Source organism: Cupressus sempervirens, chromosome 4, assembly GCF_028749045.1.
Source record: "Cupressus sempervirens isolate cs-2001-9-10 chromosome 4, ASM2874904v1, whole genome shotgun sequence".
NCBI lineage: Eukaryota > Viridiplantae > Streptophyta > Pinopsida > Cupressales > Cupressaceae > Cupressus > Cupressus sempervirens.
The window spans coordinates 207,199,545-207,217,209 of NC_143121.1; the positions used below are offsets into that span (position 1 = coordinate 207,199,545).

At 32.1% G+C, this 17,665-nt stretch overlaps 1 protein-coding gene across 1 annotated transcript; it reads right to left on the reverse strand.

The window, feature by feature from the left end:
* Window positions 1-585: 585 nt before the first annotated feature.
* LOC149560712 (uncharacterized) lies at window positions 586-7,109 on the reverse strand. The gene is made up of 13 exons (XM_089823652.1): window positions 6,813-7,109; window positions 5,612-6,727; window positions 4,590-4,655; window positions 3,822-3,940; window positions 3,575-3,745; window positions 3,372-3,464; window positions 2,573-3,298; window positions 2,220-2,475; window positions 2,062-2,109; window positions 1,837-1,971; window positions 1,419-1,705; window positions 1,178-1,327; window positions 586-1,033 (listed from the first exon to the last, which is right to left on the reverse strand). The coding sequence occupies exons 1-13, from the start codon at window positions 7,069-7,071 to the stop codon at window positions 776-778; spliced, it is 3,684 nt and encodes a 1,227-aa protein (XP_089679778.1). The 5' UTR covers window positions 7,072-7,109; the 3' UTR covers window positions 586-775.
* Window positions 7,110-17,665: the final 10,556 nt, after the last annotated feature.

The window sequence follows — 17,665 nt, forward strand, 5'->3', positions numbered from 1 at the left end:
TCAAAATCACATAGTTAAATCCTGATATTCACATCACAATTTGACTAGCTGTGGAAATCATCTCCTACTTATCAATTGATGAGCTTAAGGGGCTTTCTGATGAATAGTTCATAAGGCAAAACTCTTGGTGAAGGTTTTGCAAATGGGGTTGCAAGCTTTGGGTTTAACTGTGGCGGAAACTCCATAGTTAAACACGCTCAAGCTGGAGTAGTACCGGGATGGGTGACCTCCCGGGAAGTCCTGGTGCTTCACCCCTGTGAGCATCACCTAGATCCTTTGAGTCCTAAGTGTTCCATTTATTCTCATGAGAGATGGATTCATGTTGAATCATGGGTCATCGAGTTTGACTCAAAATCACACAGTTAAATCCTAATATTCACATCACAATTTGACTAGCTGTGGAAATCATCTCCTACTTATCAGTATAATTCATAAACAATATTAAAAATTTTAATAAAATTTTATAATTAATAAATTTATTTTTAGATATATAATAAAAGAATAATCAATAATTTATTTTTTTTAAATAATAATTATTACAATATTGGCAAAGCAACATAAAATTCCAATTCAAAACAAAGCCCATCATAATATTTAAAAGTGGAGTTCTTTAAATTATTAAAAACACAATAAAGCTTGTAGACTTGTCTAGGGAAATGTAACTATCAAACTTCTACTTTTACACTCGCACTAATAATATTGCCTGCCTATAGAAAACTGATCTAATACTACTGATCTGTAAATGCTAATTTGCCTGTGTCTTTGCCAGACTGAGTCATGTAGAGGTGAAGCTGATTGGTTCCGTAGGCAGAGCAAGATATCCAATGTCACAGTGCAGACGAAACTTTTGAAAAGACAGAATGCTCTCCACAGGAACATCATATTTATCTAAAGTCTTCATTAATAACTCCCAGCTATCCTTTCCAGCAACTACTTCCTTCATGTTATCAAGGTAATGCTCAGCAAGAATTTGCAATGGTTGGTCCTCATCTTGTCTAGTGTCACTTTGGGACAACATAAGCTTCTTCAAATTCTGTATGATATAAGAGGAATATTTAATGAGACCTTTAAGAGTTAAACATCTATAATTCATAAAAATATGAAATACATTATATTATATTATATTAGTATATGATGTTTAAGAATGATAGAAAAACGGTATAAAGAAATAAACTACCTTTATGATAAGATTGACATGGTCTTTCTTATCTATTTCCACTGGTGCGTCCTTAAATTTATCAAGATAATGCTCAATTATAATTTTAAGTGAAGGGTCCTCATCTCTTACACTGCCGCTCTTTATAGAGACTAGAAGCTCCTTCCATTTCTACAAGATAGACGAAGTAGATGAGGAGATCTGCAGGAATTGGAAGTCCCTATATAAAACTGAAAATGAGAAGAAAAAGTAGGTAAACTACCTTTATGATAAGGTTGATATTTTCTTTCCACTGCCAGCAACAAAATATCCATACTATAAGTTGGACCTCCCATCCAGCTAAGTTCTTCACTTGCTTTAATTGAGAAAGGATATTCCACGCTAAACGGTGGTATGTTAGGAATCTTTTCCAATCACGAGGAATTTGAGGTTGAGATGCTTGTGAGCTCAAGAAATCAATCACTTTTCGCTCCTCGTCACTATATCTTGGCAGTATCAACTGGCTATTTATTGGCGTGCTTTGAAGTTTCGATCTTCCTTTGTCCGAGCCTGATGAAATGAAGAGGAAAAAATAAAAATAAAAACCCTCTTGTGAACATTCAAACACGTCGACGTACAATCCATATATAGCTAACTGCGTAATGTGAAGCTCATTGAGAAACTTTTTCTAATTGCAGTACCTTGACAACATCCGGATAGACAATCACTCAATGCTATGAATTTTCTGCAAAAGTCTTTTAATTTGGAAATGATTGATGGGCCTTTCGGTCGGGTGCTTTGTTGAGAGTTTTGATCAGTCTTGCCTGTTTCAACATCTGTATCAAGTCGAAAACGGTACATTTTTATTAGGTGAAACAACTAAGCCGAAATAGCCATGTCAAGGGAATGGTAAGCTATTTGGGAACCTGATGCATGTGCTTCTATGGAACCTGATGACTCTGCCGGTTGAGCACCTGCATCAATTAGAAAAATGAAATGACAATGACAATCTTTATATAGTAAAATTTGATTCTTAGATTAAAAATGTTAAATAGTCAAAATTAACTTTATTTTCTACAGGAACCTTCCAAATTTTGAGAGCTATCTGCTGCATCGCCCACACTTTTGTTGGACTCCTCTCCCAACTGCTGATCTAGAAACATTTTTCTTTCCTCGTTGCTGGAATCTGGTAAAGCATATTTCTCCGCCAAATCTGCTCCATTTACACTATCGTTGTCTTGGTACTTATGCGCTATTGCTCTTCCAATCATTTTCTTGTCCATTCCGAGAATCACGTTGATCTCACAAACTGCTAAGACTAAATTGATGGCAGAGAGGACCTGATATTAAGATGATTTTGGTTATGTGTACTATCGTATAACGCCATATTGAAATCTACGAATTTCAAGGAATGAAACAGATTGAAAGGAGAAATACCTGTAAAATAACGTGGTCATGGCATCTATCCAAATCATCAACGAAGACAATCATGCGAATATCATTGGAATGGGAATACGACTTTGGAACGGAGGTACCTTTAACAGTGTCAGCGTAGAGACCACACATTCTCCAAAACCAATTGCAAGCAAGAAACTTCCAAAACCAAATCGGTTTCTCACAAATTTGCTCTTTTAAGAAGTTGATGTCAGATATCACTTGATGCTGATAACCCAGATTTTTGCTATGGCCGGCTGCGCTAACATATCCCATTATTTGAACACTAACAGGTTGAAAAACAGAGTGCATTTGTCTCATCATAGTCCAAAAAAATACCACTAGAGTTACTGGTATGGACCCGTATTTTAAGTCTTCCAGTTGACGGTTCTCCGTTCTGTCTAAAAGTATCCAGACTACCCAAGTAGCCCAACATGAAATCAAAAGCGCCAGGAGGCAAGGCAAAATAAACTCAAAAAATATTTTCCTTCCATGCTCCTTCCATGCGTACTTGCATCGAGACCTAATTCTCTGGGCCCTGGTCATTGTTTCCTCCATCGCCCCTGTTATTGTAACAGCTAAACCAGCCCATGCTTCTAACTCATTCTGGTAGTGCCACGCGTTATAGCGAACAGTCAGAATAGAAGGAATCTTTCCCAGGTTTCTCGACTCTAGCTCTGTCACATTTCCCACATTGCTTGAATCTGGTTGTTTACCCTTCAACCGAAACTGAGACATACAAAACAGTGAGCCTTCAAATCAGTCTAGAGTACTTTCATTTATCAGAGGGAAAGAAACTCACCATCGTCTCGCGGTCCATGAGTGCTAATGATTGATATACTTGACGGTATTTCTCTTGATAATTATCCAGAAAATACACCAAGGGATCACCAACCTGAAGGGCAGGGGATGGAAATTTAGGTAATTCATGATAGGTAAGGCAACATATCGTACTTTACAAATAGTTCAATGAATGCATTGCTGAATAACATGTCATGTACCCACATTATTTCTATCCAGAGATGGCAGTAAATCTTTTACTCCATTCTTAACTTCTCTATACTTTTCTCGACCTTTTCGAGTTAGCTCGTATTGTTTGGACCCAGGAAAGTCTTCGATTGGTAGAATATTTGGAAACGCTAGCTGAGCTGATGCTTGAAGCAAAATCATCTCCGTCTGTGATTCAAATTTTTTTTTTTTTAAGATTTTCATCAACATTAAAAAAAATTGAAGAGAGGACTTCGAAAGATACCTGCAACATTAAGCTGGACTTGCCCATTCCCCAGCCACCCGAGATGCCCACTGTCACCGGTGATTTAACATATGGATTTAAGAAAAGGGCAGCCAGGCCTTCTGCGAAAGCCTTTCTTCCTGTCAAGTTAAACAGTACCTTAAGTCCTAGCGAGGTAACTTGAAAATCTTATAAAGGACCAACCAGCTGATAACCAAATTTGATTATAGCAGGAGTAAACAATCTCGCTTACACTCCTAAATTCAATCAATTGTTGGTTTCTTGTGAAGGCGTTGGAAAATTCTATATTAACTCACAGAATATATAATTGTTATAAAGCTGGAAAACGAATTATCATCCAAACTGCTCATGCCAATGGAGCTAAACGGGCAAATGAATTAATAATGCATTGTTTATGAACAATTTTTACTCCTTTAGAGAAAACAACCATTTTACCACGGGCTGAGATTGGGTCTAAACACCATACTCAGAACACAATTGTTTACAACGGAAGTGAGTCACGTATATAAATAACAATTTAATAGGTTTGTTTAAGACACATTTTTTTAATGTGAGACAGTCTCATTTAGTATAGTATAACTTGACTATATCAGATAACTTTACTGTCCTACCCGTTGCTTCCGAGAGATTTGGCTGTTTTGACAAAAAGGCTGGTTCCCTCTTTTACAAGCTCGAATTTTTACATATTGACAACAGATCAGCTTTTTACGTATTTTAAGAACATTTATAATAAAATGCGATGACATGTGATTGTTAGCGTGTACATACCAAGGCTATCGAAGATCGTTGGTTGATCTCGCCCTCCTTCCGGCATTTTCTCTGCACGCCTAAGAACTGTCACGTTTCAAAGTACAACATTAATTTAGATGAATTTGATGAGCAATGAGGCAACTTGAATGAAAAATTACATATATTTGAGACGTTTTCATTTGTAATATGGATGTACTAGTCAAGTTTGTTTCCCTATTTTAAAGATTATCACCAAATGTAACCCTAGGTTTAATTGTTTCTCCCAGATGATTGAAAATTCTCTTTCCTTTATTGCATAGTGTCCAAGGTTACCTGAAAAACGTAGAAGAATTGAGAACACCAAGACTTACCTTTTCTTTCTGTATTATATACTGAGACAGATTCAAATTAAAATCATTTAAACGCCTACTTCTTATTAAATTGTTCATCGTTTCAACAATTTACAACATTGAGGGAAACGCTATTCAGGCATCAGATATTACCTTGGTATTATTTAATAATTAATTAAAAATAGGATAGCTTGTTTAATAATTCAGATAACATTGATAGGCTTAACGAAAGCTAGGTCTTAATGAAAGCTAGATAACATAAGCTGGATTATAGGGTTAGCAGAATTTGTTTGTTGTTTGGTAAATTTTCCATATTCTGCAATGAAGCATTCTATTACCTTCTACAGTAGTTTGAATACTAATACTTTAAACTTCTTAGCTGGTGATAACTTTTATGATATTTAAGAAATTAATAGTATTTCTAGAAACTCTCTGAACATTAACTTTGGTTGAAGTGTTCGACTTTCTCTCTCTTGTAATATCCTTGAGTAGCGATTTGACTGGTTTTTCTTAGCATCTCTTGCTATTATGGAATCATGCCAAATCTCTACAAAACACTAATTAAATACTAATGAAGAGAAAATTAAATTAAATTAAAAATCAAATCTATCTTCAAAATACTCGATATAATTCTATAAACCTAGCAAAACCAAAGAAAGCAGTAAATCTACTAGTAATGAAAACAATGGGTGCATCGAGAGAAAAGCGTACACTCCTTGACTCGCTCTCGTTCCACATCTGACAAAGTACCATCCGTGGTGTTGAATATAGGACTAGTATCGGCACCTCGATTGATAAGTTCCCATGCCAATGCGTTGTACCCCAATTTAACCGCGCTAAGTAGCAAGTCATTTGAGCCTTTCTCAGCGAGTTCTCTTTGTCCCTTGAGAAAAACTTGAATATGGGGTTCTGCACTTTGTTCTGCTGTACCCATTCCTTTAGCGGACGCCCACAGAAGAAGCTGTCTCTCTTCAACTGACTTGCAGTGTTGCAGCAGAATCTTACTCACTGCTAATGCCGTTCTCTGGTTTGCGATCTGCACGCAATAGTGCAGTGCAGTTTTCCCTTCAGAGTTGCGTTCTAAGAGGGGCATTGATCCCTTCTCTAAGAGGTACTTGACGGCTTCACAGTGACCTCCCCTTGCTGCTTCTAGCAACGCTGTCTGCCCAAACGAATCGGCCAAACGAACATACCTTTCAACGTTTACTGGTTCCACGCTCTCGATAAGAATGGCAATGATATTTTTATTACCGTTGACAGCTGCTTTATGCAACGGAGTCTTACCCTTGGCGTCCTGCGAATCAACTAATTTCGTCACCTCCTCCATCTGCAGCAAACTCATCACTATGTCTATCTTATTGCTGTTCACAGAAAAGTGCAACAGATTCTCACCATTTCGATCCTTTACGTCGGCTTTCAATCCGCAGTTGCTCATGAGAAAAGTGCAGAGATGGATGTGGCCGTGGATAGCAGCAAAATGAAGAGCAGTCCTCCCATACTTATCCGCAGCTTTTACCAATTCTTTCCCATAGTCAAAATTTTTTACAACCAAATCTGCAATTGATTTAGCATTGTTTTCGTCGAAAGGCTGATCAGCTGCGTAGAGCAATATGCTCATACGGTGATTGAAAATCTGCTTTAGGCTTCCCATTAAGATATCTAATTTTGCCTGGCGTGCGTTTGGCTCCTTGGAATTCTTTATGATACTTTTTAACACAAAGCACATGACTTCAAGAATTTTATCTTCACAGGAGAGCAACAGAGCGGCTTCCATTCCTTCTCTGTTCAATTCCACTCCGGAGAACATTTCATCAACAAATGTACCATCTGAAGAAAAAGCAAATTTTGCAATCAGCCTTGTTCAACTCTTCAATCTATAAATAAAGGGTACTGTATAGAACAGTCAACTTACCGTATGGTCTTGATACTTGTGTTTTAACTAGCAGCATGTCTCCCATGTTGGGTCTGTAGCCATTGGTAAAAGTACATCTGTAGCCGGGGCCATCCACCCATCCATCCAAAAGACGTGCAATATCCCACGATTCAAGTATTTCCCCATTCTTAATCGTTTCCATATTCTTTCTCACTTCATCCGCAGAAGCCAAACGCCACTGACGCCATTTATCTGATAAAAACAGCCCCGCATTTCTTTTTTCCCTTTTGAATTCCATGCGAACAGTTTGGGACTATATTGCAACGAAATCTCAGAAATGCAAACAGGCAACTCAATGCAGGGCTTGAACGAATTTGCTGCTTATAAACTCAAACATCTAGCGCCATCTTAAAATGAGCCCGATTTGACATGACTTGAGGAATACATTCTCCGCCAGGTGGCAATGCAACGAATGAAGCAACTTGCAAGGAATGCCCAAAACAAGCTCTCGCGCCACTTTAACTAGGCTCTGAAAGTGATGCCCGGCACGAATATGTTGGAGAAAAAGAAAAAGTTAATTCCTCGTTCTTTTCTAAAAGCAGTCTTCAACTTCGAAGAGAGAATAATTTTTAATTCTTACAAATGATTAAATTTCACGGAGTTGGTTCAATTTAGTATTTTTCAAGTTACGTGAAATGAAAAAGTGAGAGAATTAAATAAAGATATAAGGTTAGAAATTTCAAAAAGAGTCTTAGATAAAGAGAAAGGAGAAGGCAATGAAGAAAAACGTGAAAGTATCTCACATTTTTAATTTCTTCCACATCAAAGTGGGTGGGAGATATGGATTAAAAGTACACATCTCTATGAGTGTTTCTACTAGTGTTTCTATTGATGACATAGATGGATATTTTTTATAATTTGGGTTGCAATGCTATCATTGATGTGAACTCTTAGCATTAAAACTATTAGTTTGATTGTTGAAAATAAGTGATGTGGTATAGTAATTTTTGTCAATCATTTGCATTGTCACAATCAACATTTATTAGAGTACGATAAGGATATAGAATTGTATTTAAATAACAAACACTATGATGTGATGTTATCAATTATTATGGTTGTTCAATCATGTAATCATCCAAATATAGGTATATGATGTTTCCTATAGATAGATCATGTAATCATGATGTTTCCTATAGATATATGGTGTTTTCATATGAAGAGATGCCATTATTTAGTTGTGTTACTTATCATAAGTATTTTTATAAGATGCTTTGCACTAAGTTGTTCGCCTATTCGCAACTTTTCTCTTTCATGCTAGTACATTGTACTATGTTTGTATCTATCTAGTTTTGTGATACTCTTTCATCTTGGTGATGGGTTGAGGCCTAGCCTCCCTGATTCCTTTTGTTTTGTATCTCTTTTGATCTCTCAATTTTCAATATAAAAAGGATGTTATTTTATTACATTAAAAATGAAAAGTGTTTCATACCATGCCAATACATTTCTACATTTCATTAATTCTCTATTGTTATGTGCTAGTAGTGTTGAGATAGTGGCATCTTTAAGGATTATTTGGTTTTATCCTTGAAAATTTCCCAAAAATTCTACATGTTATTTTATATTTTTCTATAGTAAGATATTTTATTGTATAAAAATAATTAAGAAAACAATGTGCTTGACTTTGAGAGTAGTTTATTTCTTTGGGTTGAATAAATATTCCATAAATATATTTAGACATGAAAGGTTATATCATCATGCTTAAATAATAATTTGGATAATAGGAAAGAAATGTTGAATATAGGAAGTTCAATTTATTTTTAAAAAATTGTTCAAACTAATTTATTTTAATAATTAAATTTCAATAGTAGGAGAAAATTTAGTTTTTGAGAATAAATTATTTTCACTGGTCAAGTCATTGGACAAAAATTGTCATTAGTAGTTGTAACAACATACTATTGGAATGTGGACGTAAAAATTATAATGTAAAATGGATACATTGAATAATAAAATAAAAATTAAATGTGAGATATTTTATATTTTTAGTACTTGCCAAAGGCTAAGTACTATTGTTACAACTTTTCCATTTCATGCATTAACTTGTGATTATTGTTTCTAATCGTTTGATCAAATTAGATGCAATATTTTTAACTTAATAATTTTTATAAAATACTTTTATACAATTTGACTGGATGAATAATTTTGAGTCTTATATGGGTGGGATTTAAGTTCAATATTTTCTTGAGAGTAGTTAGTTTAGATGTCTATACTTTCAATAATTACTTCTTTTTTCTATTCAACTAAAATATTACAAATATTATTTATAATTATATTATATAATCTTTTCGAAAATACTATCATATATTATTAAAATATTGTTATTTTGATGTTATAGTTTATTTATAATAGTACTATACGATATAGATGGAATAGAAAATTATAACTCTACAAGATTTATATTAATTAAAATATTTGATATACTATAATCAATTTATTAAATAAAAATTACAATTATACTAAAAAATATTTTAAAAAAAAACTAAAGGAAGTACTAAGCTATTTTATGACACTTGTTTAAAAATCCAAGTAGAGTTCTCCATCTTTAACTTATCTTAAAACAATAAAAGAAAAATTGTCTTCTTAAGTGACAATAAGTAATATTATTTGTATTTGATACGTAGTATATTTTTATAAAGAACTTAATAAAATATATATATTCAATGTTGAAAGCAATTACCATAATATTAAAAACACTTTAATTGGTAATATATATATTTAAACAAGAGGAATTTATCTTTATAAAAGAAGAATTGTTCACATTAGTCTTTTGAATGCTAAAAAATAAAGGTGTATTTTGGAGGACCCTATAAATTGTTTATTCTTGGACAAACTTGCATGTAAATTCTATAAAATGTTAGTCTTGAACCAACTTGGATGTAAATTCTTTATGGATAGTAACAATAAAAAAAGATATGTTAAGTTGTGAAGCAATACTCATAGTGTTGAGGGGCCCTTTCTATCTAATCAATATAAAGTGATTATTTTATGGAAAGATAAATTACATATTGTTTTAATGACGAGGAAGTAGCTATATCTAAGTAAGTCATATTAATGGAATAGTTTAGAAATTTTTTTAAAAACTTTTAAATATAAATGTCAGTAAATTTCTACAATTTATAACTGAATTATAAATTATTAATTTAAAAAAATAATAATAATAAAAAAGAAATCATTTATATAAGATAAAAGTAAATTTAAGTATAAATCAATCTATTTAAATATTATTTTGAATAAATATATGTATGAAATGAAATTTCTTTTACAAAAGAATTTTCGTCCAACAAACAAAAATATCATATTAACGCTTTCAATAATGACATATCAACTGAAATAAATGAAAAATAATCTATGAAACTCAAATAAATTTTAATTTGGAACTAACTTCTTTATAAAAAGGGGCTTCTAAGGTAGACAAAACAACTACCATGCAAATGAATTATTCTTTCCAAGATGTCAATGTAAACCCTTGGTATCTTTTTAATTTGTTTCCTGTCACAAATTTTACAGCTTCAACTCTTACCTTTTGAAGTAAAAGTGATGGTTAAGCTTTTTGCCCCACAATCTACTACAACTACTTCCAAATATGTCGGCTAACTTTGCGTTAAAGATAATTAAAAATCCTTGTGCTAATTTTGCTTACTTTAGGAATAATCCTTGTGCTAATGATGTTTACTTTAGGAATTTCCAGTTCGAATTGCTTTTATATGCTTGTGAGGTACGATTCATTCCTGTAGCCATTATGATTGTTTTTAATGCACTTTTTCTGTAGTTGAACTCTACATGGCATTGGAAGGAGGAATATTATCAGATATGTTTGCATATTGTGTAAGCATTGACGGCAGTCTGTACTTATCAACGAGTTTTGCCTGAAGATCGAAGTTTTGCCTTTCCAAATCGCAGGAGCACCTAGCGATAACCGTTTGGTTGTTCGAATAGGAATAAAAAAATTGGAATATTTATTCTTATTTACATTCTTAAAAATACCTGTTATTAGAATAGTCATTCCTATTTCTAATATGCATTCTTATTCTTTATTCCTATGCTTGCAACTAAACCAACTATTATATAAGTGAATACAAGTAGCTGAAGCCTATACCTGCAGCCAAACGGATCCTATGTGAATTCAAGTAGCTGAAGTCGCTGCCTAATTCGTTTGATGATTTGACAAACCTGCGGTATCTACAGTTGAGTGATTGCAATGGATTAATGATGTTGCCAACTTTTTTCAAGCAGCTCATAACTCTGCCATGTATTCTTGAAAATATGAGACCAGGGCAGGAGACCCTGAATGTTTCGGGATGTGGTAGAAATAGATATTGCCATACCATCAATCTCTCGAGAATATTGCCCCAGCTCGGTATCAACAATGGAAAATTTGTAGAGATTGATAGCTTGACAAAATCAGGCAGACTCATATAACGAATGGTTGTGGAAAGATGAAAATTATGAGCCATAACTGTGTTCTGCCTAAACTAGAGGCTCTAGCTATAGTGGAGTGTAAGGAATGATTAGCCGAGCATCTAAAATTTTCTGAATATGTTTCACTCCATAATTATCGAATCAAAGGGTGTGCGCAGAAGCCAACGGAAAAAGAAGGCCTATGAAATTACAGACATTGAAAGACACTGAACGTAAAAACTTGTTGGGAGGTGCCAGTTACACAGTCTGGAAAGCATAGAGAGTTTGTGAAGAGTGTAGCTATCAACATGGATCATAATAACATGGATCTAATGTTTTCTAAAAGTTTTTTTTGATGAATAATTGATTTCTACCCTGTGCTGTGGCTGAATGAACTCGGGGGGTGATTGTGTTTCTCCTGGCCCTTTTTTTAATATGTAGCTTTGTTGTATTTTTTTAATACAAGAAAGGGACTATTCATCAATATGGATCATAATGACCCTAAATTAAAATTAACTTTCAATTTTATTTTTATTTACACCTATAAGTATGTTGATATTTGTCTAGATCTTTCTCATATATACTTACATATCTTATCTCTACATTTATATACATATCGTCTTTTTATATCATACATTATGGCATCTAGTATTGGTGGTGCACCTATATCCTTAGGGGAGGGTAGGATTCAGGGAGAGGGTCATAGTGTTGAGTCTGGTACAACACATAGACTGAGATGATCTACTAAGGAGAGAGCATTTATTTAGAGATATAGTTACTAGGCTATCTCATGTTATTGAGTTCCTAAACTCTACGCATTTGGCTTCTACCACCATCCCTAATAGGAAGAAAATTACTTCTCTGAGAGATGAGTTGTGTCGTATGATTTAGAAGATTGAGTCATACAACCCATATGATGATACTAGTATTGAAACTTTTTACAATTCTCTTTCTTGTAGTGTCACTAGCATTGTGAAGTATAGATAGATTGATACAATGGTCTCCACCGCTATGGTGAAGAGCATGTTTCCATTCTATATAGATATGTCTAAGGTTAGAGGTTATTTAGCTACATAGTGTATAGATTAGATTCTTACACTATTTATATATCCTCATTAGTTAGCTACACATCACATGTGGCCACAAAAGGATGAGTTTCCTCTCTATATAGATATAGATCAGATTCTTACACTGTTTATATATGCTCATTAGTTAGCTGCACATCACATGTGACAACAAAAGGATGAGTTTCCTCTCTATTTCTACAAACTATTATTTGTAGAATCTCATTTACATCATGATGTAGATTATACATATTTTCCAGGTCATGTTGGACAACACCTCAGTAGACTATCTGAGATATTTAGACCTACAAACACCCTTGTACTTGTTAATAAATGGGAAATGGTTGGTCCAAATCTTTTGGTCATATTGAGAGCTCCACAGATGGTTGTTGCAAGTTTGACTATTCCAGGTGATACAATCAGGCCTCAACTCTATTCTAGAATTGCCATAGTTTCTATGTTGTTATAGGAGATGTCTTCAGATCAATGTGGCAGATATATGTTACAATCTGATGGTACCATTCCAATAGCCACATCATCTAGTACAAGAGTTAATGATGTGTATGGGATAGTAGATATACCATCTCCTATGTCCTTCAAATCCGAATGTGAAACATATCCATTCACAATATTTTCACATACTTCATTGGATTGTCCTTAATGCAGTCATCGCAAAAACATGATTTCTCTCTTACTTTAATAACTGGAGGTTTGTGGTGTCCTTTGGTCACCACTTGACGTAAACTTCTAATACTAGAAATCATTTGGCAATTGTAAGGATTAGATTGATCTATATCTATTACAAATACAAGAATAAATTATTAATTTTCAAAATAAATATAATTAAAAACATGAATTTTAAGAAAATATTATATACATATATGTGTATATGTATACATACATACATATATGTGTATATATATATACATACATACATATATGTGTGTATACATATATAGATATATGTATGTATGTATATATATACACATATATGTATGTATGTATATATATACACATATATGTATGTATGTATATATATACACATATATATTTGTGTATATATATATATATATATATACACACACACACATATATGTATGTATATATATACATATATATATTTGTACACACACACACACACACACACACACACACACATATGTATGTATCTATTACCTTTCACTTCCCATAAATAATACATATTGTATTAGGTATGTTGAGAAGAAAAAATGATCTTTGCACCATTCAATAATTTCATTCACACTCTCTATCCTATTACCTGAATGTGTAACATGCATGTATATAATATAAAATACGCTAAATCTACATATATGTCTAGATCTCTAGAGAGAATCTATATGTGTTATAAGTAGATCAAGAACATATTAGATGTATATTTACCTAAAAGTTCATATTTTCTAAGTGCACATTTTATACATGCTCCCCTTTTCCATGTCCACTTTCAAAGAAGTTCCATGAAAACCTAACATTGCTTCTAGCATGTTGCATGGCTAACAAATTAAATACTTTTGTAGATTTAAATTATCCTATGAACATGAAATGAGATTAAAAATAATTATATACATGACATTGAAATACATATACAAATTAATATTAGTCTTACATTTTTTATTTTTTTTAAATGTACACATGTATACTAACCTACACAACCATCAGACCAGATCTAGTACTCTAAAACATTTATTCCACGATTTCTCAGATCTTCAAAGAACATTGCAAAATAATGAGTGACATAACTCCTATCATGAACTCTATCATCACTAATATGGAAATGAACCTCATTGAGGATAATGGATTCATTTTCTTTGAACTCTCTACCTTAGCCACCTCAAATTGTGCATGTTTATAAGTCACTTTCAAAAATATTGCAACTTGCTCAGAATGATAATATTGGCCTTGAAACTCTATTTGAGGAGAAAATGTATAGTTCTCAAAGAAATCTACGTCTGAAAAAATATAACCAAGTGGAAAAGATTTTTTTGAATCACAAAACTATTTAGCTTGACATCATGCACCATGACAATGTTGGATATGTGTATATATCGATGGATGAAACTTGGTCATAAACTCATAATATTGCAATTCACTCTCCTTTAATACATTTTTTTGGCTTCAACTCCTATCTTATTTTGTTATGACTCATATTCATATCCCATCCATGAAATTATTGTCGATTCATTAATATTATCAATTTGTAGTTGAAATTTATATTGATCTCCACAATTTGCATATTGACTTTTAATGCATTGTACTATGAACTCATTTGAATCGTCTAATTTATCACATAATATACACTTCACAAATTGTGTCATATTGCTAGGGATGACCAAATTTGTCCCATCAAATACTACCATAATTTTTTATATGGTTGCAAGTGTAGACCAAATTCAAAATGGTTTTGACAAAAACAAGCTTCATGTGTCTTATTTATGCATACAAACGAAGGACACAGGCTCTCCAACATTTTTTGAAATATTTTCGCATTTGAAAATTCTTGCTTGAATGTTTGAAATAATTTATTTTTTGTTATATCTATAAAATGTTTCGATGTTCATTTTTTTCCCTTGTCTCTTGATCTTTAATTTGTATAGTATCATGTCTATTGGAAGAAACGTGAGAGGATTTCATCCAAAATTCAATAACCTGCATTTTTACATCTTCATAAATTTTGAGTTTTTGAAAAACTCTACAAATATTCACTCAATTATTCTCCATTTTTTTATCAAGCATATCTCTCCTCCTAATGTATCTTTAAACAATTCTTTTAGATATATGTAGTAAGTAAAAAATTGCACGTACTTATTTTCTATGTTTCAATCTTCTACTAGATATAGCAGCCATCAACACTCTACATGTAGTTGTCAAATCACCTCCTCTAGTTGTGCTGTCCATTTTTTTATAAGCAGTTTGTGAATTTTCAACTATTGCTTTATTAACATTATGCACATGTTTTTTCCTATTATCAACACCTAACAAATCCAAAATAGGCCTCATATCTTTCTTCCTGAATAACTTGACAAATAATTGTGCCTTTCCAAATATACTTTTATTTTTGAAATATTCATCCCACATTTTTTGGCAATACATTTAATAGTATTCTCTTTTACAATATGTTTAGATAGAGTTTGACTAAAAAGTAGGTCCTTATCCAAATCGATCAAATTTTCTACACCTACTAATTTTTTTGTATCATTAGAACTACCAATTTGTTCATCTTCTTCAATCTCATCCTCTTCATGAATCTCTTCCTCTTCATGAATTTCAACCTCTTCATGAGTCTCATCTTCTTCATGAACGAGTGATCACACAATAATGGTGTCAACTTTGTGGCACAAACAAATTTTGCAAACTTTGGAAAATCAACATTTCTAATTTTTCATATATTCACGCAAACATATCTATTATGTTTGCATGAACATAATAGAGTTAGATGTTTGCATGAACACATATGTGTAAAATATGATATGTTCACATGAACATATTTTTATGGTGACTCACGATTTAAAACCCCTTATTTTCATTTTTACTATCCATTTTTATGGTGTATAGATTTGTTTTGGATGTTGGAGTGAGCGTATTGAAGTGCTAAGAAAAAATTTGGTTTTTCGGTATGTTTATATGTCATTATTTGAATGTTTTTATTGTTTTCAATGTTTTCAAAGAATATTTTATGCTTATTTTTAATGTTTTTTATGTTTTTAAATAATATTTAATGCTTGAAATTTTTTTATATCATTATTTGAATATTTATAATATTTTAATATGCTTATTAATGTTAGTTTTAATTATATTAACTTTTCATTTATAATTTTTTGATATTTGCTAATTATATATTAGTGTTATTAGAAAATACATTAGAAAATACTAGAAAAATATTAGGAATTATTAAAAACCCATTAAACTAGAATATTAGAAAAATGTTAATTTAACAATAGGAAACAAATTTAGAAAATAATTAGTGTTAAATTAGATTAATACTAGAAAATATTAGAAAAACATTACAAATATTAGAAAAGCATTACAAAAAAACAATAGTGTATAATATTAGAAAAATATTAGAAAAAACATTAGAAAATATTAAACAAATGTATTAGTCTAGAAAATTAGAAAATATTAGAAAAATATTAGAAAATATTTTTAAAATCATTAATATTTTTTTTTTGATCAGTATATAGCCAAGGCCTTGTTTATATTATTAATAGAAAAACTTTACAATGAAGTAGCTCCATTCAAATGGGCACTGGTAGGGAAGGACAGATAAGAAAACCTCCAGTCTTACTTGGGAACTTAGTCCTATATAATTATAAATTAAAAGGGGCATACACTAGTTTTGATAGTTACAAACTTAATTGAAATCAAACTTATTCTTGATATATTTGATTTATATTCTATAAGAAAACTGATAGTACAAAATATTTGAATCGTATTACAATCCTGGACTTGGATTCTATTTTAGTAATTCAAAAGCACACTTAAATCACATGTTAGATTGGTTAGGGTAAGTAAAATAAAAGTTATTCTTATATATGGGGTCAAGCTTAACCATGAGGGAGAGGATGGTATAATATCTCTCATTTATAAGATTGTTCTTTCTATTTTCCTAAAATATAAATTTCTATCGATTGATTATTATAATACTTATTTAAGCTAGTTTATTTTCTTTGTTTGATAATTTTTAGTCTAAGACTAGGACAATGAGTAATTATATTCTAATTTAGGCTAGTCTATTTCCTTGTTTGATGACTATCATAATAAGACCAGGAAATGAATAAATTTCTAATTATTTACTGAAAATATAGATTGATTTCTTATTTTCTCACTATATCTTAACAAATTATTACCATCTTTGCTAATTTGTTAGACTTTGTATTGCCTTCTCTAAAAATATGATTCATTTGAGATTCTTTGAATTTTTCTAAGATGTTGAGGAGTTCTTCTAGTCTTGAATTTAAAACCCAGTTAGGAATTTTTCTTTTTTTGAGGGCATTACTAATAATCTAAGAATCACCTTCTATTACAATCTTAGATATTCCTATATTTAAACATAACTGAAGTCCTTCTTGGAGGGCTTCTAGTTCTACTAGGTTATTAGTGGTAGGATTTATTGATTTAGCCATTTTGACTAACCACTTACCTTCCTCATTATTAATGATGCATCTAATACCTGCTTTCCCTAGATTCCCTCTTGAAGCTCCACCAAAATTTAAATTGTCCTAGCCCAAGGGTGGAGGGGTCCATCTGCAACTGTTTCTTTCTTCTTTACTCCTAATTTTGTATACTTGTGGAGAGTTAATCAAATTTACACAGTTACTTTTCATTAAACCATCCCAGTTTGAAAAAGACCCTTCCTCT